This window comes from Ammospiza nelsoni, chromosome 3 (assembly GCF_027579445.1).
Source record: "Ammospiza nelsoni isolate bAmmNel1 chromosome 3, bAmmNel1.pri, whole genome shotgun sequence".
In the NCBI taxonomy this organism is placed as follows: domain Eukaryota; kingdom Metazoa; phylum Chordata; class Aves; order Passeriformes; family Passerellidae; genus Ammospiza; species Ammospiza nelsoni.
In genome coordinates this window covers 79,927,901-79,950,708 of record NC_080635.1, presented here as the reverse complement: position 1 = coordinate 79,950,708, position 22,808 = coordinate 79,927,901, and the positions used below count along the sequence as shown (strand labels likewise).

Here is a 22,808-nt window from a genome sequence, read left to right as displayed (position 1 = left end):
GGATTGTTCTTCCTATATGCATCAACTGTGGATAACTAGGAATGCACTCTCTCTTTTACTGCTTTGTTCTGAAATCCTGGTCTTGCTTCCCAGGGTGGGCAAAGCATGGATTTCATCTATGGAGGTGCTGACTTGGCAGAGACCTGTTTCAGTTAAAGCACATTATGTCATTATTTTTTACACTAAAATCTATAGTTATAATTAAGAGTGGTAAGTTTTCAGACTGCACTAAATTGGAGTATTGTGCTAAGTGTACTGAAGTTTTTGTGCCTGACTTTGTGAAGGCCCACACCCTGCTCACTGACACGTGCTGTAATCCCAGTGTACGTGCCAGTGGGTGTGTGTGGACCTTGCTTTGGACTCTCCAAAGGGCTCAGCTGGAACCTCTTTGCCTGGTGAAGTGGATCCTTGTGGTGTTGCTGTTCTCTGTTGCTACCTAGTTTTCCAAGTTTCTGTGGTGAACAAAGAGATGTTGCTGCTCTTCCTTTTTTTTTCCCTCAGAAATCTCTTAGAAGTAGAAGTCTGGCTTTTGGATGCTGTTTTTGCATGCTTTTAACCAGGGGAAGCATGTCCTGTCTCAGTTTAGTAGCCAGTTTAGCACTTCATTTTTTTACAGACTGACTATTTATGGTGCTCACCTGAGAAAACAATTTGGGAACTCTTGTCATAATTATATAAATTGTCATGTTTTTTGCATTACGGGGCTGGGGGGAAACAGTGGACTTGAGAATACAGACTTTTTAAAAAAGTGTGTCAAGTATGTGTGTCACCATGTGGAAAAGCAGCTGCTCCCTCCTTGTTTGGGTGAGGCTGGCCTGCAGTTCCTGGCAGCCCGCTCTGGGATGTGTGGATCGTTCCCTGTGGATGTGCGTGAATAGCTGTGCCTGTGTCTGCTCTGCCTGTTCCTTCCTGCTGCTGTCTAAGGGTTATTTATGGATTAAGCATGACTGGCATAGCTGCTGTCTTTGCACTTTACTGCCTGAACTCTACTGTTCAGTCTTTTTATTTTGAGCCTATATTTTACGGAAATGGAACTGCATTTTTGTACGTGTTTTTAACTTTTATTAAATAAAATGTATGTAACGTGACTGGTTTTAAGTCATAAAAAAAATCATGGATTTTCAGGTTTCAGAGGTGTCCATTCCAGAACTATGCCAATCCTTCAGGATTAGGTTGTGTGTCTAGGCCAGTGGAAGACTTTGGGGCTAGCTAATTCACTTCCCTGTAAAGGCTGGATTTTTTTGATCCTGTTGTAAATTGACCAATGCTCACTTGTTTGTGATTTTACACCATTCATCTCGTGGTTTTGGTAGAAGGTGCACACCCCCAGCAGGCCTTGGGGCTGCTCTCTGGGAACAAGAGTTCCCAGCTCCACACCACTCCCAGCCCGGCCTCCCGCAGCTGCAAGGGATGTGCTGGGTGCTGCTCTGTTAGTGTCACAAGCTGTGCATGGAGTGAGTGCTGGAAATAAGGCAGAAATGACAATTTAATTCAGAAGGTGGCTGTGCTAGTCCCAGTTCTTTCTGCTCTGGTGGGGACATGGCAGGCTGGGTGTTACCTCCCAGTCTCAGCTGGGAAGGAGGTGTCCAATGATAGTGACAGCAGCAGCAAACACGTACATTTTTATGCTGTTTCCCTCTGACCAGTTCCTGGGCTGCAGAAATGTTTATTTCCAGCAGAAAGGGAGAAGGTGTAATGATTCCAGCTTTTTGTCACAGCCTTTCTCTGCTCAGTCTGTGCAGCCCTCAGGGAGTGACCTGGGAGCAGTGACTCAAGGCTTTGTCCACAGAAGAGCACATTGTTCTTGCACGTGTGAGGAAGGTGAAAAGCGATCTCATGGATGCTTCTGCTTCCCCCTCAGGAGAACAACTGGAAGGGAAAGCTTAGGTGTAGGTTTAATGCTCTGGCAGAACAGCACAAACTTCAGCCCCTGGGCTCTGCAGTTTGTCACAATGCCTTTGTCTCCCAGGGGAAGATGTCTTACCTGTCCGTACTATTTTTCAAGGAAGATTTTTCTGAGCATCCAATTATATCCCTAAGAATACTTGTTGTAGGGTTTGGGGTTTTTTGCTGATTTTTACTTTTTTCCCCTGGCTTTGTTTATGTGAAACATGGCAATGGATTTCAGTCTGTGCTCACCTTCCTGCTTTTCCTTAGACCCAAGCTGTGGTCTGAGCTGTCCCATGTAGCCAGGAGGTGCACTCAGTCCACATCCTAATGGGGCTGGAGTCTGGAACAGCTTCATCCAGTGAGAGAAAACAGCCTGCATACAAGAAAGCCTTCCCAACTACCCCTGTGCTGACACAAGCATTGTTGGGGGCAAGTCTTTCTGTCTTGAAGCCATTCTAAATCCATAAAAAGGAATCATTTTCTGAAGGACAGTGGATTTGTGCTCAAACATGTCTGTTGGCTTATGTTTCATCTTGCAGACAGTGGCATTGCTTGTTACACACACCACCCTGTGTGGTTGTACAGCCAAGCCCTGGGCTGAGCAGCAGCCTGAGCTGGCTTGCAAATTCATGAGCGTTGATCCTCTTCAAGCCTGGGCACTGGGAGAGTGAATCCACTCTGATGCTGTGGAGGTGGCAGAGGTGGCCCATGCCGCAGGCTTGGTGTGCTCCTCCAGCCCAGGCCACAGCTCTGGCTAATATTCCCTTTCCAGCTGTGAAATCTGTACCCAACATCCTTCATCTGTCATCTCATGAGCTGAGTCCTGCCCCAGGGTTGCCTCTGGCTTGAGTTCATCTTCAGGGATAAATCTTCAGACTGGTTTTGGAGTTTAACCTGTGAGCCCATCTGCCTGTTTACCTTGAATTCACATCCAGCAAGGCAGCTTGAGGCGGGCAGGCTCTGGCTAGGAGAAGGCAAATTGCTTCCATGTCTGCAGCAAGAGTAAATCATTACTCAAAACCCAGCAACCTGCAGGCTGAGGAAATGGTGAGACAGTCCAGGAGGAAGCCGCAAAGCCTCAGCCACACCTCACAGTCCAGGCTGTCCTGGGATCCTCTGTCAAATGCAGCCTTCCTCCTCTTCTGCTTCAGCCCTCAGGTGTAGAAGGAAATTGATGACTTAAGTGCTGAAGTGTGCAGAAGGCAATGGACACATCTGAAAACATGCAGAAGACTTGAGGAAGCTGGAGAGTTTGTCCCAGATGGGAAGAACACCTTAGGTTTAATTGTTTCCCTTGTAGCATCTCTTGACTGACTTCTCTGTTGGTTATCACTGCCCAGATAAATCCACTTCACCCTGTGCAAATAATTGCCATGTCCTGTGTCCAGGGTGAGGTGAGGGGGAGCCCTGCTGTGGATGTGGTTTGTGCCAGGCAGCTGGCAGATGTGGTGGGCAGCTCCATGAAGTTCCTGTGGCACAGCTACAGGGCCTGTGGGCCCCTGTGCCCCCCTTGCTGGGCAGAGGCTCTGTCTCAGCAAGGCCCTCTTGCTCCTTTTGGACTAGTGCAAAATGCAGCATGTAGCATTTATTTTTGTTAGATAAATAATGTAGTGATTTGGTTAAAAATAATAACCTTTTGCTGGTTTATTAATGGAGATTAATAGTGTCAGCTCAAAAGCACTTGTCAGCTATCCTGTCTTAGGCTGTGGGTATTAAACAGGAGGGTAGTTTCCAAAATGATAAGTAAGAGACTCTCCAGAGCCCTGCTTAATTCCAGCAAACTGTTTTAGGGGCAGGAAGTACTGGCAAGCTGAATAATTTCTTGTCCTTCAAACAGTTGTGATTTGATGGTGGTTATAGAGAAATACCATGAAAAGAAAACAAACTTTTCAATAATTCAGCTGGTTGGATATCAGCATTTGTAGGGAGATAGGATATAAGAAAATAAAGGTAGTATATAAAGTAATCTTACCCCTAAGGAGTTGCAGCTGGGCAATTATCAAAGATTAGGAACAGGCCTGACTTTACCAGGCTACAGCTGTAACCAATGAGAAGAAGAGTGCTATAAAAGAGTGGGGTGGGTGATTGAGAAGGGAGTTGGGAGTTGGCTGCTGTGACAGGGAGTCAGTGCTCTGAGGAGATGCCCCCAAGAAGATAGGAAACTTTTGTGATAAGGAGACAACAGTATGGAACCCCTGAAACAAGATGATAACATCCCTGAGATGTGGCAGTGGTCTATATAGTGTAATTGTCCTTTTTTTGAAGAGCCCATTAATTCAAGAAGTTTCTCTTGAAATCTGTTGTGGGCACAGCTACTGCTTCCATACTATTGTTCACCTACAAATGATCTGGTGTCCTATTTTCTGTGAGCAAAGGATGGACAAAAGCAGAGTTACACTGACACCAGGTAATTAAACTGTAGTTGTGGCTTCCCAGGCACCAGCCCCACTGCCACTGTCCCTTTTGGGCATGGAGTTGGGTGCAGTTTGACCCAGAGGGAGGAGATCAGTCCCCATCAGTTCTTGGGCAGACTGAGAACCTGCTTGGGTACCACCATCCTGTTCTGCATGGGGTGAGAAGACAGATGGCTGTGGGCTGTCTGTGCTGGCTGGCTCTGTGGTCTGAGCTCACATCGTTTTATGGCACAGAGAAAGCCTGCAAGACCATACTGCAGTTTGAGGTCCCTCCTTGCATCCCCAAAGTTCTTTCTTGCACTTTTTCCCTGGTGCAGTGACTGTCCCAGCTGCATCACTCCTTTCTGGACCTTCCTGTGTTTCTGCAGCTCCTCCTTTTTTGCCGGTGATGCTGAAAAGGTTATCTGTGAAACCACTGCACCTTTGTTCCAGATACAGAAATGTGCTTGTCTCTTGGTTATTTCAGAAGCTCATTTTATAAAGCAGCCCAGTGCTTTGCTATGTTCAGTAGAGATGTTTTTTTTTGCAGCCCAACAATATGTTCTGCTTAGGTATTATTTTTAATTAGTCAATTTCTGTAATTGTGAATACTTGGGCTTTCCTGTAGGTGAGTCTGAAATCGGTTGTAGAGCTGTTACCTGGGCCAGTCACCAAGAGCAGCCCTGTAAGGGCAGGCAGGGGACATGCAGGGTGACCTGGGGGAGGCAGAGCCCTGGTCCCTGCCTGCTCCTGTCACAGCATGGTCTGACAGCAGCGTGGCTTCCCTCTGTCTGCTGTGTCATTGGAGGCCATCCAAAAATGCAGCAGTCTGCTGGCCCTGTGCTCACAAAGAGGGGGGAGCTGTGACAGCTCAGGGAAATATCTCCTCAGATGTGCCAGAGACTCTGGGGACCTTGACAGAAGGAAGGTCTTAACTGAAAGAACGAAATCCAAGTTCAAAGAAAATAGAAACCACTATTGTGATTACAAGGGAATATAGAGTACTGTGGTCTCCTGTGGTGCTGGGGTCACTGTGTTTTTTCTGCTCTCCACAGGCAGATTCTGTTCCTCTCAGTAGGCCTTTGAGAGCTGCTGAAAACTAACACAAGCTCTGGGAGATCTGGTGAGTGGGCTCTCCATAAACTGCAGAGAAACTGTATCCTGCCACAGATCAGTGACATTAATAGGTCTAAAAATGACTGTTCCTGTGAAAGAACTGCTATTGTTCAAAACTGGATTTTTTCCAGGAGGGTTAGAGGGCCATTCTCCAGAGGGCCCACCCAACTTCTCCCAACAATGCAAGGACATCTGCTCTCTACTCCAGCTATTTCTGGGCCACTAAGGTATCACAGAATCATAGAACAGTCTGGGTTGGAAGGGTCCTTAAAGACCATCCAGTCCCATCCCCCTGCCATGGGCAGGGACATCTTCCACTAGACCAGGCTGCTCAGAGCACCATCCACCCTGCCTTTGAACACTTCCAGGGATGGGGCACTCACAACCTGTTCCAGGGAACAATTTCTTCCTTATGCTCAACCCAAATTTAGACTCTTCCAGTTTAAACCCTTATTATGCCTGGTCCTGTCGACATGCCCTAGCTGTGTGCTGGGAGCTGCTGCCTCCAAGCATGCACAGCTTTGTGGGAGCTTGGCTCCCTCCCACTGCCCACCCTGGGCTGCCTGGGGGCTCCCCAGCTCCCAGTGCCCAGCCTTGCTGAAGGCAGCTGCAGGGAACACAACTGGGGTGTGAGACTGTGTGCCAGGGCTGTGATCTGGTGCCCCCCTCAAGGCATCCCACCTGCCATCCCCCAGGGATGCATCCTGCAGGAATCCCACCTGCCATCCCCCAGGGATGCATCCTGCAGGAATCCCACCTGCCATCCCCCAGGGATGCATCCTGCTAAGTCTCTGCAGGTACCAGAGCATGATTTTTCAGAGAGCCTTTTTCAGAACATCTGATGCCTTCACTGAGGGCTTCAGAGTATAGATGCATTTATTTGTGTTCCACAGGTCCCAGAAATCACAGAAATAAAGTACTTAAAATACAGCATCTTAAGATGTGTCCGGCAGTTTTTTCTTGTATTTACATGTAGTGAAAACTTCATCTGATGCCTTTTATACTTCAGCAGAAGATAGAAATAAAGTAATTTTCTACTTCTGATAATAAGTAGATACTCATAACATGTTAACATGCAGATATAATAAAAGCAGAAACCCAAAATACCAGGCTTCCCTGTCTGGGAGCATTGAACATACTATTTCCTTAGGAGAGAGAACATTCTGGTTTACTTTGCAATCAGCTAATGGTAAAATGCAGTGATTTTTCTTGTAGGACAAGAAATATTAGGGAAAGGCTAGGAGTAGCAATTCTGAAAACTGATCCCAAACAGCTGCTCTACAAGAGCAGGCAAGTACCCCTTGAGGAGGATGACTGAAATGAGGATGTGCCTCCTGCTTTCACTCCTATCACTGGGATGGATCTGTGCCCAGGTAGGACACCTATGCTGGGACCCAGCCCCAAAGGGATCATACAAATCCTGTGTTCCCTGATGGCTCCCAGGAGCCTAATTTGGCAGTGTGGTGGGATTTGAACTCTGGGATTACACTGGCTATGCACTAGATGGTGGGCTCAATCCCCCTTTCCTCTTATCTCCCATACTAGGGACCAGATTGGGACCAGATTGAAAGAGACAGTACCAAACTCAGACCTGAACCTGAGGCTTGCACAAGTGCAATTTGGCACATTTTAAGTGGCAGAAACATGAATTTCCTTCAACATCTCCTTAAGTTCTGAATCAGATGATATTGCTGCAATTTTTTACTAGGTCCAAAGCAGGATCTTCCTTCAAAGCACCACATTTCAACACCTCTAGCAGGACATTAATTCTAGTACATGTTCCTTTAAAAACAGCATTTAGAAATGAGCTTCTAAATATTGATTCTTAAGATGAATTGGTCCCTCTTGCAGTGGCACCAATCAGAAATCAGCAGCTGGTGAGGATCTTCCTGCTCTCCCTGGGAGCTGATCAGGGGAACTCTCTCCTCAGTGCTTCCCAAGCAGCCCCCGATGCTCCAGTCCCCTCCAGAGGCCCCTGTGCCGTGCAGCTGTGGTGTCAGAGCAGCTGTGCTCAGGCTGGCCCCGGGCTGTGCCTGCCGTTCCCTGGGGGCTCAGCGGCAGTACTCCCGCTCGATGCTGGCCATCAGCTCCTCCTCCGAGTAATCGTACAGGATCGTGGGCTGCCCCAGCGGCTTCTTGCTGCCTTCTGGGCACCTAGCATGGAAGGGAGCGAGTTAGTAGTGCTGTGAGAGACAATCAGGCTCTGAAGACACAAGATCCTGGCTTCATTTTTTTTTGTGAATGGAAAGATTGAGCTGCATGTGGCTGGCTGAGACACAGATACTCTGTCACGTCTGGTTCCCATACCCCACTGGCACAGTGCCTGCTGACATTTGCTATCGCTTGGCACCAGTTCAGTCTGGGAGTTCATTACAGTACAACCCTTACAGTGCTCCAGGATCAAGCTCCCAGAACCTTTCGAGTTAGGCTCCAGACCCAGCTAAAGGACAGTGTAATCTTTATGCTACTTTTAAGGCTTTATGCAAAAAGAGATTATTTTGTTCGCATTCATAAGGAATCTGAGTTTCAACCAAAATATGAATGCAGCTCCTCCAAACTGCTCTTACAGCTTTTGTTTCCACATCAGCACAGTCCTCCCATGAGTGGGAGCTGATGAATGACTCAAAGGGAACCGGTATGGGTTTTATTGGTGTTACCAGAGGTGGTTTTTGTTGGGTACAAGAGAAATCTGTCCCTACCTGCATAAGAGAGAACAGTGACAAGTCTTCTGCAGGCTTTGACCACTGTACCTCATGCCACCAATTAAGCCTACTTGGTCTTGCCCTCCAGGACTCCAGACAGGAGCCACAGCTGACAAGGAGTGCTTCTCCTTGGCCTTATAGAGCTCTGGGAGGTGAGCAAGCCGGGCTGGCAGGCTAGGAACACATGGCTCCTTGGAATGGAGATCACAGTGAGGGGCAGAGCTAAGTGGAGAATTAAGCTGGTAAATCCAAACTGTAAAGTGGTCTGCCACGCCATGTCAACTAAGACTTTGTCACCATCCACTAGTGAAGAACAAGTAAACAAGAAATAAATGTTTTGGTTTTGTGTGTCAGTTCCTTGCCAAAAAGGAGAGATCTTCATATCCACTAGCATGGCTCCAGATCTGTCCCAGACTTGTTATCTATTGAACTCCTCTAAGGATGAGCTCTATCCCAACCATTGCTCTTGCAGCTGGGATGAATAAAATTCATCCATTAGCATCCTTTAATTAAAAAAACTGAAGACCTGTTTACTAGACAAAATCACAGAAACTGCCCCAAAGCAGGTATGTCAATGTAGAGTCAGAATTGAAGAAAAGAACCCTGAAATGCTTTTCTAAGGACACTTTGTCCTACAGAGGAGGTGCTTTCACACTGCTCTCCTTGGGCCAGGCAGCATCCTCAGGCTCCTGTCCAGCCCTGCTGCTCTGACCACGCTGTGTTTGCCATGCCCCCCGTGTGTCAGAAATAGCCTGGTGTTTTTCCTGGAGTCATCTGATGGCCAGCTGGTGACACTGGCTAGTGTAGGTATTCTACAGTTACTTACACTGCACTATGCCCTTGATGGCAAGTTCTACTAGCAGCAAGCAGGATTTAGCAACTGGACTCTTCTGCTTATTCCATTTATTCATTCTCCTGCTGAGGGCTGCAGGGTATCTGATTTCCATTGCACTAGGTAAGACCTGAGAAGAAAGCTACAGGTCCAAGAGCCTGAACCACACAGCAGCATTTACAAAGCAATAATGGGAAAAGGAAGTGCAGAAATCTGAGTTAAAGCACACAATTTACTGATTTAAACTCTGCATTGTGACAATCCTCTAACTAATTTTACGTTACGTGATGAATAAGAGGCAGAGCTCCTGGCAGCTTGCTTGCAGGCCCACAGAAGAGCCATTGTTTCTCTTAGCAGTTATATAATTTCCCACTGTTAATTATTCTCCATGCTTTGGTTTGCATGGAGAAAATCTCCAGGTAAAACTCGTTGAGACACAGATGTGCTTTGGAAAAAGCAAAAGCAGGCTCCACATCCTATGCACACCACAGAAATGAGAGGAAAAGAGAGGGCTGCATTTCTTTCAAAAGCAAAGGAAAAGCAAGCTGCTGCTCTTACTATTTCTATTTGTGGCAAAGTTCTGTATCATTTAATACAGGAAAACTGAAATAAAATAAAAAATGAGAGCTTTAATCTGGATAAAAGGAGGAACTTCTGTACCCTGACGACAGTAAGCAGAGGAACAGGCTGTGTGGTTGCACAGGCTCCATCCTTGGAGGCTTTCAACACCTGATGGGACAAAGCCTGGAGCATTCTGCTCTGACTTCACAGCTGATCCAGCCTGGAGCCAGAGCTAGGAGATTGGACTGGAGACCTCCTGAGGCCATCCCAACCTAAACCTCCATCTCAAAGGCACATTGAGGCACATTGGTGCAGCTATTTCTGCTGATCCTAAAATTCAGTGAGCAGCTGAGGCAGGGATATCTCAAGCTCATGATGTGCACAGGACAAAAGCTGGTAGCCCACAGGCCTATTCCTGTGCTCCTCCAGCTGCTCCAGCAGTGGAGGAGGCACCTTGCTCTTCTTGTCACCACATGCCAGGGCTGCAGAGCCTGGCTTCACACACACTGAGCCCACCTGAGGGCTATTAGACTTTCCAGCCAGGAAACTAACTGGTCAGTACTCTGAGTGGAAAGATTTTCAAACCCCAGATGTTCTGGGGAAGGAGAGAAATCTGTGAAGGAGCAAAGCTGAGAGAGAAGGAGTTAGCTGAAAAGCAAACGAGGGGAATTTGCAGTGTGATAGGACAGCAAGGAAAAAGAAGGCTAGCACAGCTCCATCAGGATTACTGGGCAGGCTTCTGGGCGCCTCACTGCTAAAATGTTCTTAACAGCTTGGAGGGAGTGTAGAAAGCAGCAATAAAAGTGATTTAAGAGGCTGGAGCAAAGCAATTTAGGAAAGAGGAAAGCAAGAAATGTGTTCCATTTCAGCTACAGGCGTCTCAGTGTTTAAAGTTTTTTAAGGGAAGCAGGAGTTATGGGTGGATTTTTTGTTAAGTGAAAAGACAATGAACTATGCAATGTGGAGAAGGAAATGCAAAGGACAAAATTACACCAATAGTGAGCAAAACTACCTTTGAGCAAGATCCCAGTCATGGGGATGGCTGTCAGTGCCATATCCCTGATGTCAGGCAGGTGCCTGGTGTGGGGGAGAGCTGCCTGCAGGCTCCTGTGACAATGGCCCTGATGGATGACTAGGGTGACAAACTCCCAGGCACAAACCTGAGTTAAGTGGCTGAAAACTAGGTTGGGGTGAATCTAGGCCAGTGGTTTTTATCATTTTGCTGAGGATGGGCAAGTCCAGGGTTAATCATTAAAATGCCTTCTGCAAGGCCTAGCAGCTGAAAAATGGGTCAGAACAACGCCCCGGTAACCGTGCCAGTGCCACGAGCCTTGGCAGCAATTATAAAATCATTCCTGTGTGCCTGGGCTGCGTCATCCACCCCTGAACTACCAGATGCTGGAGAGCAGCTCCCAAAAGATGTTGGGGGAGTGAGGATGAGAGGTAACAGAGCCCAAGCAGGAGCACATCCAAAGTACTCAGCAGGGGCTGGTTCAGAGGCTCGTGTGGCATCTGAACACAGGGCCATGTTCTAGGACAGCAGTGCACACCCACCTCTCTCTTGCCTGACTGCCTATCTAGTTCTTCTTTCCTTCCTCAGCATGTGCTTCTCCTTTAATTGGCTTTATGGGAATTTCTTCAGTCAGCAACTCTAGCAAGACAAGGCTGACTTTTGCTGTTTGCAAAGTGTTTACCTAGAATGATTCCAGCCACAGAAATGTGAAGGATGAGACACCTACACATGCACATTAACCTCTCTTTCTGTGGCTTGATTTGATTTTGATTTGATGTCTTCAAAAATTTGTTGGGTGCTGGGCCATTTCCAAAAATATGTTTGCATAGTTCTTGCCAGCAGAAATTGCAATTCTGCTTATCTCAGGCAGTACAGGCACTTCACACATGAGTGGTGCTATGGGACTCTGAGTATAAAGTAAATGTTATCTAAATGAAAATAATCTCCTGCTCTGTCATCCCAGATCAGAAAACATTTTCTGCTGTCTCAAACCTTCCCCTTGCACATAAAAGAGGGAGGGAGAAGCCCTCGCAGGGTGTTTGGGGCCAGTGGGTGCCTGGGGAGCTGCACAGGGGCCTGGCAGGGCTGGCTGTGCACCCCAGGAGGAGAACACTCAGTTGCCATCACAGCCCAAAGCCCACTGAGGGTGCTGGGAAGCCCAGGAGAGGTTCAAGTCCCTGCAAGAGCACCTGTACAAGCCTTGCCAGGCGAGCTCCCTGCCAGCTGGGAAGGAGAGCAGCAGTGGGAAGGGAGCTGCAGCAGTGCCTGGGCTCTGCTGACACAGCCAGCAGCACAGCTGGGTGTTAGTGGGTCACACACCCATCTGCAGATCAGTCTGCTCTGAGTGCTGCAGGAGCAGAGGGGCTGCATGAGAGTCAGAGCTTAATGCTGGAGAGAGTCGCAATTTAATGTAAGGAGCTGATATTTTAAGATAGTTTTCCAAGCTTGTTCATTTCACCTGTTTTTTTAGCATGGGTTAAACTGTTCCCATTCCTGGTTCCCATTCCTCAGAGGCTCACTCTTCTGGGCAGCTCTTGCTTGCGTAAAATTTCTGGTTTCTTTTGTTTGGCACCCAGAGCAGCAGGTCCCCACCATTCCCCTGTCCCTGAGGGACACTTTTGTCTCTAACTGGTGTAGCACTGGAGCACCTGATGGGCTTTCTCTTAAGACTCCTCGGGAGCAGAGACATTATTATCCTTTTCCACATGCTGCAGAGCCCACAGGTAAATCAGGGCCTGAGCTCTTTGTTGGAGCAATTCTCCACAGCTTTGCACTAATTACTCCAATGTGCCTCTCTGACATGAGGACACCCAAAATTCTGATTGCTCACAACCTCTATACTACACTTGAGCTAGAGCCTGAATCTTTTCAAGCAGCGTCTGATTTTTTTATAATTTGCAAATAAGTAAAAGGGTGGAATATTTAGGGCTATAAACCACTTCACACCATTCTCAGCTCTTCTGTACAGTGTCACAAATGAAGAAAAAGCATAAAGGCCCCTTGTTTCCATGTGCTTTCCCCATGCTGAAGATACCATGAAAGCAGGGGATACTCACTGGTGGTCAAGGTTGTTGTTCTCTGGGCTTGGTGGGCTTCTGGGTGACAAAGCCTAGGATAGAAGACAAGACAGTTAAAATAATTTGAATTCAAGGAGGGTGGTTCTCCACCTCTACTCTGATCCTGTGAGACCCCACCTGCAGCGCTGAATCCAGGTCTGATGTTCTCAGCACAGGAAGGACATGCTGAGGTAGTTGGGGTTGGTCAGCCTGGAGGAGAGAAGGCTCTGGGGAAACCTTATTGCAACCTTACACTACTTAAAGGAGGTCTATGAGAAACATGGAGAGGGGTTGCTTACAAGACCTGTAGTGACAGGACAAGGGATGATGGTTTTATACTGAAAGGGCAAATTTAGATTAGATCTTAGGAAGAAATTTTTACTGTGAGAGTTGTGAAGCACTGGAACAGGTGGCCCAGAAAAGCTGTGGATGCCCCATCCCTGGCAGTGTGCAAGGCCAGGCTGAATGGAGCTTTCAGAAATCTGATCTAGTTAACGATGTCCTTGCCCATGATGGGGGGGTTGAAACTAGGTAATCTTCAAAGCTCCCTTTCAACCCAAACCATTATTTATTTCTATGAAACCTATCTCTGTCTACAGTGGGCAACATGTCCTGGTTTAAACTCCCTGGTTTGGTTTAAACCTCCAAACAACCTCTGTGGAGACAATACAGGTAAAAGAGACTCTCCTTTCCTAGCCCTGTTCTGCTGTTTCTGTTTCAGCACTCAGGACAGCTGGGTGGCTGCCGGCTACAGAATCAAAATCCCTGAAAGCTAGCCTGTTAAACCTCACAGTTTTCCATGAATGCCACTGTGCCACCAGCTGCAGGTAACAGTATGAAAATACCTGCTAAGGGAGGAAGTCACAGCCACATCAACCCAATTTTCATCTGACAAAAATGTTTCCTGGAAAAATTATCTATCTGGGGTGAAACATCCATCTTCCCTATGCTGGAATCCCCAGGCTTTTAACGGGATACCTGGGGAGCAACCAAAGCCAAACCTAATGGTATTTAAAATGGGGGCAGGGATGGCACTGTTCATCCCCAGCTGGGCCAGTATTAAAATGAACCCTCTGCAGTCAGGTACTACTGAGAATAATATATCTATGGTCTTTTTCTACCTTTTCACTGTATTCTCACAGGGAAAGGGAGTGGGACATGGCTTTGCATCTTGGCTTGTTATTGTTGTTTCTGAGGTGCAATCCTGAAGCTAGTGGGCCTCCGTCACACAAACTACCCTGAATCCCACAACAACACAAACAAGTTAAACAGGTTGCACCAAATCAGGACCTTCCAGAAAACAGAAATGAAAAGCTGTTCCATCAGTGCAGAAAAGAAGAATATATTTTCTGTATAGGAAAAAAAGGAAGTGTCTTCATTTGAGCGACAGGTGTCTGCTAAGGAAGGCAGGAGCATCCCCTGGAATAGAAAATGTAAACCCCTTCTCTCTGAATCACTATAATTTTGAAGTTACAGGGCTCTCATGCAAAGATATGAGAATAGGAATAACAGTTCTTTACTGATGTGCATGATAAAGCAAACAAACCACACCAGCTCTGGCACTAACACCACACAGCCACAAACCCAGGCCCGGCCGCCTCAGCCGCGGCGCTTTCCCCTCGGTGCAGTTCCGGGCACGGCCAGCAGGGGCGCTGCTGGCTCCCGGCGGGCAGGGCGGGTGCGGTGACTCCCCCGGGGCTGCAGGGGCGCGGGCAGCACACGGCAATGGCGGCTGAGCCCAGAGGGAAAGGGACAGAGGCGAGGCTTTGCCTCACAAACCCCTGGGGTGACCAATCCCGGTGCCCCAGCAGGACTCTGGGAGGCAGCAAACTGGGCCAGGAGGATGTCCCGGCAGACAGGGGGTGTGGGGCTAGAGTGCAGCGAAAGCTCAGAGCAGTGCAGGGTGGGACAGCGGCAGCCTGGCTCCCAGCAGGGCAGGGAGAGGTGAGCTCAGGATCCCGGGCAGCCGAGCAGATGGGGACAGGTCCCTGCTTTAGAGAGGTGAGGGTTAATAAGGTCCTAGTTCAGTGGCTGCTCTCACGAGCAGAGGCTCACCCCACAGCACGGGAGGCAGCTCCGGGCTGGGCTCTGGCAGCAGCAGCAAATTCCCTTTCCCAGGCAGCAGCTCCTACCGTGCTCCTCCAAAGCCAAGAGATAGAGCCAGCACCTTGCTGTGAGTAGAACAGCTGCCCATTCTTTTAAAAGGTTGCAGAGTTCACAGGTTGGGCTAGTTGCTGCCAGGGTGGAGTTCTAACTGTTTGTTATTTTAATCACCTGTTTGTTATTGTAATCAGCTGTCATTTATTATTGTAATCACCCGTCGGGTTCGTTAACTACCTGTCCTTGAGGGTTAAGAATTCCCCCTTTTGCCAAATGACACTCTGCTGCTTCCTGGAAGATGGCACCCAGACAGTGAAGAGGAAGGGACATCGAGTTGGCATGCAAATGACATCGGATCCAGCATGCAATGGGAGAAACTCCTCACCAAACCTAGCCAAAACCCCCTAAAAACAACGAGCCAACACAAAATTAACAGATCGAAGTGATGTCTACATGTGAGCAACAGAATCCAGTATCTGCTAAGACCCTTTTTACCTCTCACCCTAACTTTAAGATGTCGGCTGGACAGAGAACCTCGAATGTCAAATATAAAACAGGGAATTCTCTGATGCTCCGGTGAGGTCAGAAGCCGCAGCTCTGCCCACAGACCAGTGGACAAAGCTGCACTCCTTCTCCTCTTCCAAGTCACTCCTGGGAGCAGCGGCTCAACCTGCCCCAGTCCCATCCTTTACCTGCCACCCTCCTCCCCTGAGCGTGGCCACTTTTTTTGTTTTTCTCAAGTACCCTGTTGTTAGTGTTTTGTAGCAACTTATGGGGGGGGGGGGGGGGGAAATCCCTAAGTAAAAAGGAACAAAAGGAAGGAAACCTAACTGCCAATAGGAGGCAAAGGAACCAGGGAGAGGTGAGGAAAAGCTTGCAATGCAGAGCCATTGCCTGCTGCTCTGCTGTGTTTCTGCAGGGCTGGATAGGATCAAGTGATTCCTCAGTAAGATCATGTACATGCTCTCAGAATAGCTCAAACCTATGCTGCCTCAAGGTCATGCACGGGACTGGTGCTGGAAAGTGTGGCAGCTATCGAGGGGCAATGCCCCACTACAGGCACTGCTGGTACAACAGTGATGGCTTCACACACAGTTCTGTGCCAAATAAAATCTGTTCATCTTGGTCAGGCTTGTGTGTGCCATCCCCTGAGTAGAAATGTCCACCTGGGTGCCTGCAGGTCCTGCATGACACCTGATTTCAATTTGCAAGGATATTTTTTCACTACACTCCTTCCTCAGCTGCTTCTCATGGGGGATGGACAGGAGTTGAGGTTTAAACCCCATGGTCTCAGACACTGAGAGGCAGAGAGAGAGGTGCTTGGCAGCGAACTGCTCAGTTCTTCCCTGCCTCTTGCAAGGGCTTTGTGCTGCTCTGGTCACCTCTGGCTCCCATGCTTCAGCAGGTGAGGAGAGCTGCAGCAAGGACACCTCTCTGATGGCTCTGGGTGAGCATCTCTTCCAGGTGAGCCCTTAGTAGCTTCTGTTTCAGGAGCCAGGAAAGGTATCTGTTGTACACTGTGTTTCCCATCCTAGCTGCTTTTGTCAAAAAATTATGAAAGATGTTGCCAGTTTTTCATCGAGTTTTAGTGTAATAACTGTCAAAAGGCATTCCCCATCCTTTCAGAAGAGTCCCTGCTCTTTGGCAACACTTTGTTTTCTCTGGAAGAGGCTGAACTACTCTAGAAAGAGCTTCTGGGTCCAAGCAGAGACAAGGGTATGTGAGAAAGCTGACAGTGAGGTAAGACAGTTCTCTCCTGGTTATTTATGATTGTTTCTTGGCAATCTCCCACATGCAACAAGAGCAAGAAGCAGTGCCAGAACAGCCTGCTGAGCTCTGATGGCTGACTTCTCCTGGGACTGCATCCCACAATGCAGCTCCTCATCCATCATCACTGGGCTACTGTTGAGGCCTGAGTCTCCTTCCACCAGGTGAAGAATATTATTCATCCTCAGCACCAAGGGAAATACAGTTCTTTAGGAGTGCTTTGATGATGTTTTTCCCACAGTGAGAACCCAGCTTCCAATACTTCTGAGCAAAGGATGGGTTGGGATCAGTCCAGGGAGGGGTTTGGATTGTACAGTAGGTTGTCTGTTTTTTCTTCCCTTGTGGGTGACTCCTCCATATTACGAGCTGTACGTGTTGTGTGGGTGGAAGACAGAATTAATTCGTCATCAGGATAGTGCAGCTCTGGTTAGCAAAATCTGCTTCTCTGTGCAAAACCTGCTCCCACCTTTTCCAAGGGATCTGTCAGCAGCAATACTTGTTGCCCAAGAGAATCTGGAACTGGCACACGTAGATGTCTACCAACATTTCATCCAGTGCATGAATCAAAAATGGTGGCAAGCGAAAACAAGAGGCACCTCCAGCCTCTGCCTTCTCCCTGCCGTGAGAGTCTCCACAGTTTGGAAGCTGCTCCCAGTTCCTGCAGGCAAAGGCCACCTGGCTCGGGTGCCCGGGTGACACCGTGTGCCGGGCAGCAGGCAGGGAGTGGAGCACAGGCTGCCCGGGGCTGTGAGACACAATAAACACTGACCCCACCCAGCCGGCTGGGGAGTGCTGTAATGGGTGTCTTGCAAGTTCAACAGATAATTAGTATTAGCCCTTTATGTGGGTTAGCATGATGTGCATGTCAGGACACTTTAATATTATGGGTTCCTATCCTACAGCTAAATAAGTAATTGCTGGCCTGGTTGGCCTGTGTCCTGGAAAAGTTAAATGAAGTCAGCTTCTCCTTTCTGCAGCTTGCAGTCATCTTTTTATTACTCATCTAGACCGTGGCGTGTCTCCTCATTTTCCACCTCATTCTCAGCACAGGCATCCTCTGCTGACGTCTGCTGTGCCACAAAGCCCCGCATCACCCCCTCCTCCAAGTTTAAAGGCTTGGATATTAAGTTCACCAGCATGTATTAACATTTAATTTGATGTCATGACATGCGGGGTGGAATGGTTTGACAGTCATTGCTCACACAGCTCAGCCATCTCTTAGGGCAGCAGCTCCTGGGAGCAAGGCAGAGCTGAGAGCTGGAAGCAAGAGTTATTTCTCTCTGCTGCATGCATAAACCAGCACTCCTGGGGTGCAGTTTCCCACTCCCCCCAGTCCAGTGCAAGTTCCTCATGGCCCTGCCAGCCCTTAACCCCCCACTTACTCTGTCAGCTCCAGCAGCTATGAATAAGCTGGGTGAGAACACCCTTTCCTGGAACCTTCCACAGGGTGATCTGGAGCCATGTACCTTTGGAGGCTCTAGAGCTGCTCCCAAGCTGCACTGAAACCAGCCAGCTGCAGTCTTGACTACTAACATTGTCTCCAAAACTGAGAGGCCAAATTCAAGCTCTTTGAGATGGTTCCTGTGCTGGTCCCTAAGCAACGCCCAGTCATTATTTGAGAGACTACAAGCTGGTCCTAACCAAAAATCATGCCAGCTCAGTGGGGCAGACCATCATGCTCCAGTGCCAGGCAGCTGCTATGGTATAGTTTACCATACAGATACAGCCTTGAGATGCAGCAGAAATACAGACTGATTACAGTTCAGGTGCAACTCACATGCAAGGAATGACTGAGCCACGTTAAGTATCTACACAGGAGCAGTGTGGTCTCTGCCAGTGCTAGTCCATGGAGCATGGTTTAATAATGCAGGATTCTGAAACATGTATGCCAGTGCCTCTTTCCCTGCCTCTGCTCCTCCCAAATCCCTGTACACAAACACTCCATGAACTGGACTGGTGGATCAGTCTGAGCTGAAATGCCAACCCGCTGCCGTGGCAGGGAGGGAGGCCATTAGTGGAGAGCCCTCGGGTGCAGCAGCAGGGCAGCACCCTGCAGCACTGCCAGGACTGGGGCTGAGACAGGCAGCACTGCTGGAATCAGCCTCTCCAACCCACAGCCAGTACTGCTGGCTAAAAAAAGCGGCTTACCTAGGGTGCCAGTAGGTGCCAAACGTGATGCAAGGCCCCAGCTGCAGCCCAGGCAAAGCACTCCCAGGCAAAGCACTTCCAGCTTTGCTTTGGTCTGCAGCAACATCCTCTGGCCAGCCAAGGAATTAGGAGCAGGCGGTGGACAGGAAGTGGGCAGGGATGCAAGGAGTTCCCACGCTTCTCCTCCCCTGCCAACTAAAACAGCAGCTCCCAGCTATTCTGCACATGCCCTGGGTGTAGTTTTTAGATCACAAATAGTTTCCAGGGCAAAAGCCACCCATGCTCTGCCAAGTGAAAGGGGAGACTTGTGGAGAATACCTAGTCAGCAGTTTTCCAAGTCCAGGTGCAACACAGCTGTGCTGGGAGGGTGATGCTGGCTGAGGGGACAGCACAGCTTGCTGCTTCTGGGCTCTGGTGAAGTTTCAGGTACTTTGAACAAGACAAGAAATATAATGGGGTAGAGAGGGAGACCTTTAACTCAGCAACTGCCAGATCTACAACTGGACATTAACTCCAGAATCTGAAATAATCTGACTTTGGGAGGTTCAGGGAGTCCCAGATATTCAGCTGGAGATGACATTTTCTAAAGGCCCCATGCTCCCTTATGAAAGTGTAGCACAATTTCTTGATTTGAGGGCATTTTTGATTATTAACACAACCAGGAAGAGAATGTTGAAATAAACTGCTAACAACGTGGAATCAGAAAGATCAAATTTCTGTTTGAGGGAAGCACATTTTAACAAGAGTAGAAAAATAAACCTGAGTTCCTGTAAGAAGCTAATGGGGCATGGCATTTAATGTCCCTTCAGGACCCTTTTGTGTTTGCAGCTGAGGATCAGCAGCCACGAGGTGACGCTGTGCCACATCAGTCTGCAGAAAAAACATCTGGCTGAAAAAATCAGGCAAAGCTTTCAACGCTTGGGTGCTTTAAAATTATATTATAGTCCCTCTAGAAGTTGGTGAATACACCCTCTAGCTGTGCTACTCCTGTGCTGCAGCTGGGGTAATTTGCTTCATGGAATCACATCCTGTCTCCAGTCAGGAGGAGAGATGGTGCCATGGGAAAAGCTGTTAAAACTGAAACCCTAACACGTCTGTATTATTCCTCCATTTCAGGAAACCAATGGGGAAATGCCTGAGGCCACAGCCTCTGCCCTGGCTTCTACCAAGAGCTGTCATCCCTGCTCTGTGCTGCAGCAGCAGCTGCAAAAACTCAACTACATTTCTCTGTTTTGAGTAAAGAAACAAGGAATAGCACATACAACCATCTGGAATTGAGAGCAAAGCTGAAAATGGATGTTTAATGCTGAAAGAGGTGCTGGGCTCTGCTCTGAGGTATGTGCAGGTTTCCCATCAGGATCTGGCTCCCAGCCTGCTACTGTGATATGCTTTCATCCTTTTTGCTCCCAAGCACTATCTGAATATAATTAAGGTTGCTCAAGTCTTGAAAGGCAGCTGCATGCTCCACAAGCCCTTGTCACCTGGCCTGAGTGCCCATCAGTGCTGCCAGCTCGCTGCTGGATGGCAAACTGTGCCAGGGTTCAGCTGTGAAACACAACACGGATGCACATCACACCCAGGAGAAACCCAGCTGTGACAGCCGAACAGTGAGTCCTGTTTGCAATTCTGCTCTCTTCTGACTAGTGTCAAAGGTCTCTTCTACTTCCACTGGCCAGAATCTGCTCCTCCAGGGGCTATTTCTTATCAGACTTTCTTACTGTGATACCTCCTTTGCTGCCTTTCCTCTTCCTGCCTCACCTTTCCCCCATTAACTCTGTTGAATTAACTCATCCTTTCTTCTCTGAAATTTCTTTGCTTATCCTCCAATTTGGACAATTGAACAGGGCAAAGCAAGCAAGTTCCTACCACAATGACTTTAGAAGCTGTCAAGACTGAGAGAAATTGCCCTAAAATTACCAGCAATGCAATGAAGATGATACCCCTTTCCAGAAACTGCCTGCCCCAGCCTCCTGGGAAGGCAGTTTGCACAACAACCTAAGAGACTAAATTGCACCCAGCAAACAACCAAAACCTGGTGCTCCAAACTGTTTCCTCCCTCCTTTTCACAGGCATGTGACTTTTTAGGCCTCAAGGGGTCTGAATAGTAAGCCCAGGACTTCTGTCTCAGCCATATCAGGTTCAAGAAAATTAAGGGCTACCAAGAAAAGCTTGAAGTTTGCTCTGAAACTACCTGAAACTTCTCTTAGATGTCTTTAGTATCTTTGAGAAATACTGGTAGCTCTCTGTTGTCTTTGTCTGGGTGCAACCAGAGCTGTGAGCTTCCTCCCAAAGAGGCAGCAGCAACAGCTGGACAAGGAGACACACAAGATGCTCAGCATCACTGCAGCCTCACTGGTGGCACTGCTGTGTGCTGCACATACTTGGCCTCACTGGATGACCAAGGCCCCACATTCCAGCTCCATGCTGAGTTTTGAGGGCCCTAATGGACATCTCTGTGCTGCAAAGCCTGACATCATTCCCACCCTGCGTCTGCACCACAACCTGGGGTGGCCGAGGCGATGGTACAGGTTCCTTACCACCATTTCTGCCAGAGAGGGAAGTCTGAAGCAGGGAGTGGGGCATAGTGACTGCCACACTACCCCAAGGGCCACATCTTAAATTCCTCAGCCTCTACAGTTTGCTCCTTGTCATTAGTTCACTGATATCTACTGTTATAGTGAAATGTCTCTACTGGCATTAGAAAAGAAAAATGAGGGCAGCTCCATTGCCTTTCTGGTATGTGATTACCCAGAATATACATCACTTCAGAACGGGGCTAAGATACTGATTTCTGCATAGGAAAACTCACAGCTTATTAGAATTATTAAAGATACAGCCATGATATTCACACGTGGAAAAAGAAGGAAAATTAATACCAGCACCCTCTATTCCCACAAGTAAAGACAAATGGGAGAAGTCAGGAGGATTACTCCTAAATGAGAGGCCCTCAGAGGAGAAAGTAGTGCTGGAATAAGCTCCATTCATTCTGCAGGAGGGTCTGGAGTTTAAAGAGCAAGGAAAACAGTATGTCAGTACAAGATGTCTATTTTTTTTTTTTCTTCAATTTCCAAACCTTACTTCGAGGTTTTTCTTTAAAACCTGTCTAAATAAAGGGTTCTCATACAGAACCCTACCAAGTTTCTGACTGGAAAATTTAGTTTGTATTAAAGTAATCCTTAACCTACTGATGTGCAGTTCAGCGATGGAAATGATACCTAAAGAGCAAAACTGAGGCATGCAATGCAGAATGCTCCTAGGTCCTAAATATTTCTTTCAATTTTTGAATTTATTACTTTATTTTGACAACTTTCGTGTATCTGTGGAGAGCAGTGTTTATCTAACAAAAAACACACAGCTTCCAAAGCCAAGCTAAGATGAAAGATGTCGTTGATCCTTCACCTCATCACCAGCTGATATATATGCTGCTGTTATTCTTGGATTGGAAAAAAAGCCCAAAAGATAAATCTCAACTCCCTCAGAAGCAAATCCATTATTTGTTAGAGACTGAAATGTGCCTTTAGGACGAGCCAGACTGCAGTTGCAGCGGATTGGCAAACATTAAAGAGCAGCTTTATGTTCACATTTTAAACCTTCTGTTTACGAGCCCGACCCAGGAAAAAGCAGGAACTGAACTTTAAAAAGTCGACATATTTCTACAAGTCAGGAAAAGAAACTTCCAGTAGCACTGGGAGACCGAAAAACGGGATGGCCCCTCTCGGGACCGTGTTTGCCTTGCATCGGAGACTGGAAACGCCAAGAGAACAGCAAAGATAAAACGCCCAGAGAACAGCAAAGAGAAAACGCAACAGAGCCTGGAGCCTGGCTCGCAGCGAAGTTCAAAAGAATGTAACGCTGCTGATGTTCGGAGGAAGCCGCGGCCGCGGCGGGTGGCGCCGGCTGCGGCAGGGCTGCCCAGGGCGGCGGGGACACCCGGGCTGGGCTGGGGGCCGGGGCCACCGCCGGGAGGGTCGGGGGTCGCGTTCGGGGCCGGCGGGCACTTACCGCCTGCTGCAGCGGGGCCTCGCCGCCGCCTCCCGCCGCCTCCGCGCCGCTCCCGCCGCTCCGGGGCTCGGCGCTGCCGCCGGCGGCCGGGGCTCGGTAGCCGGGGCCGGGCGGTGCCGCCGCCCCCTCGCCGTCGGCCGGCGCGGTCCCCGGCGGGTCCCGGCTCTGCCCCGCTCTGCCCGCGGGCCCCCGCCGCCGGCTGCTGCCGCTGCCCATGGCCGGAGCCGC

The 22,808-nt window shown here is 48.5% G+C and overlaps 1 protein-coding gene across 4 annotated transcripts in view; it reads right to left on the bottom strand.

Moving 5' to 3' along the window:
• The window catches only part of CYS1 (cystin 1), a 24,927-nt gene extending 2,119 nt beyond the window's left edge, over nt 1-22,808 (bottom strand). The window contains exons 1-3 of one of the 4 annotated variants that reach the window (XM_059468983.1): nt 22,581-22,808; nt 12,564-12,616; nt 6,263-7,553 (exon numbers count right to left, since the gene is read on the bottom strand). In XM_059468983.1, the coding sequence (XP_059324966.1) occupies nt 7,451-7,553; nt 12,564-12,616; nt 22,581-22,796 (372 nt within the window). In that variant the 5' untranslated portion in view covers nt 22,797-22,808 and the 3' untranslated portion in view covers nt 6,263-7,450. Of the gene's footprint in view, nt 1-6,262; nt 7,554-8,256; nt 9,076-12,563; nt 12,617-22,580 lie in introns of those variants that run through there. The other 3 variants (XM_059468984.1, XM_059468985.1, XM_059468982.1) reach the window with 3 other exon arrangements.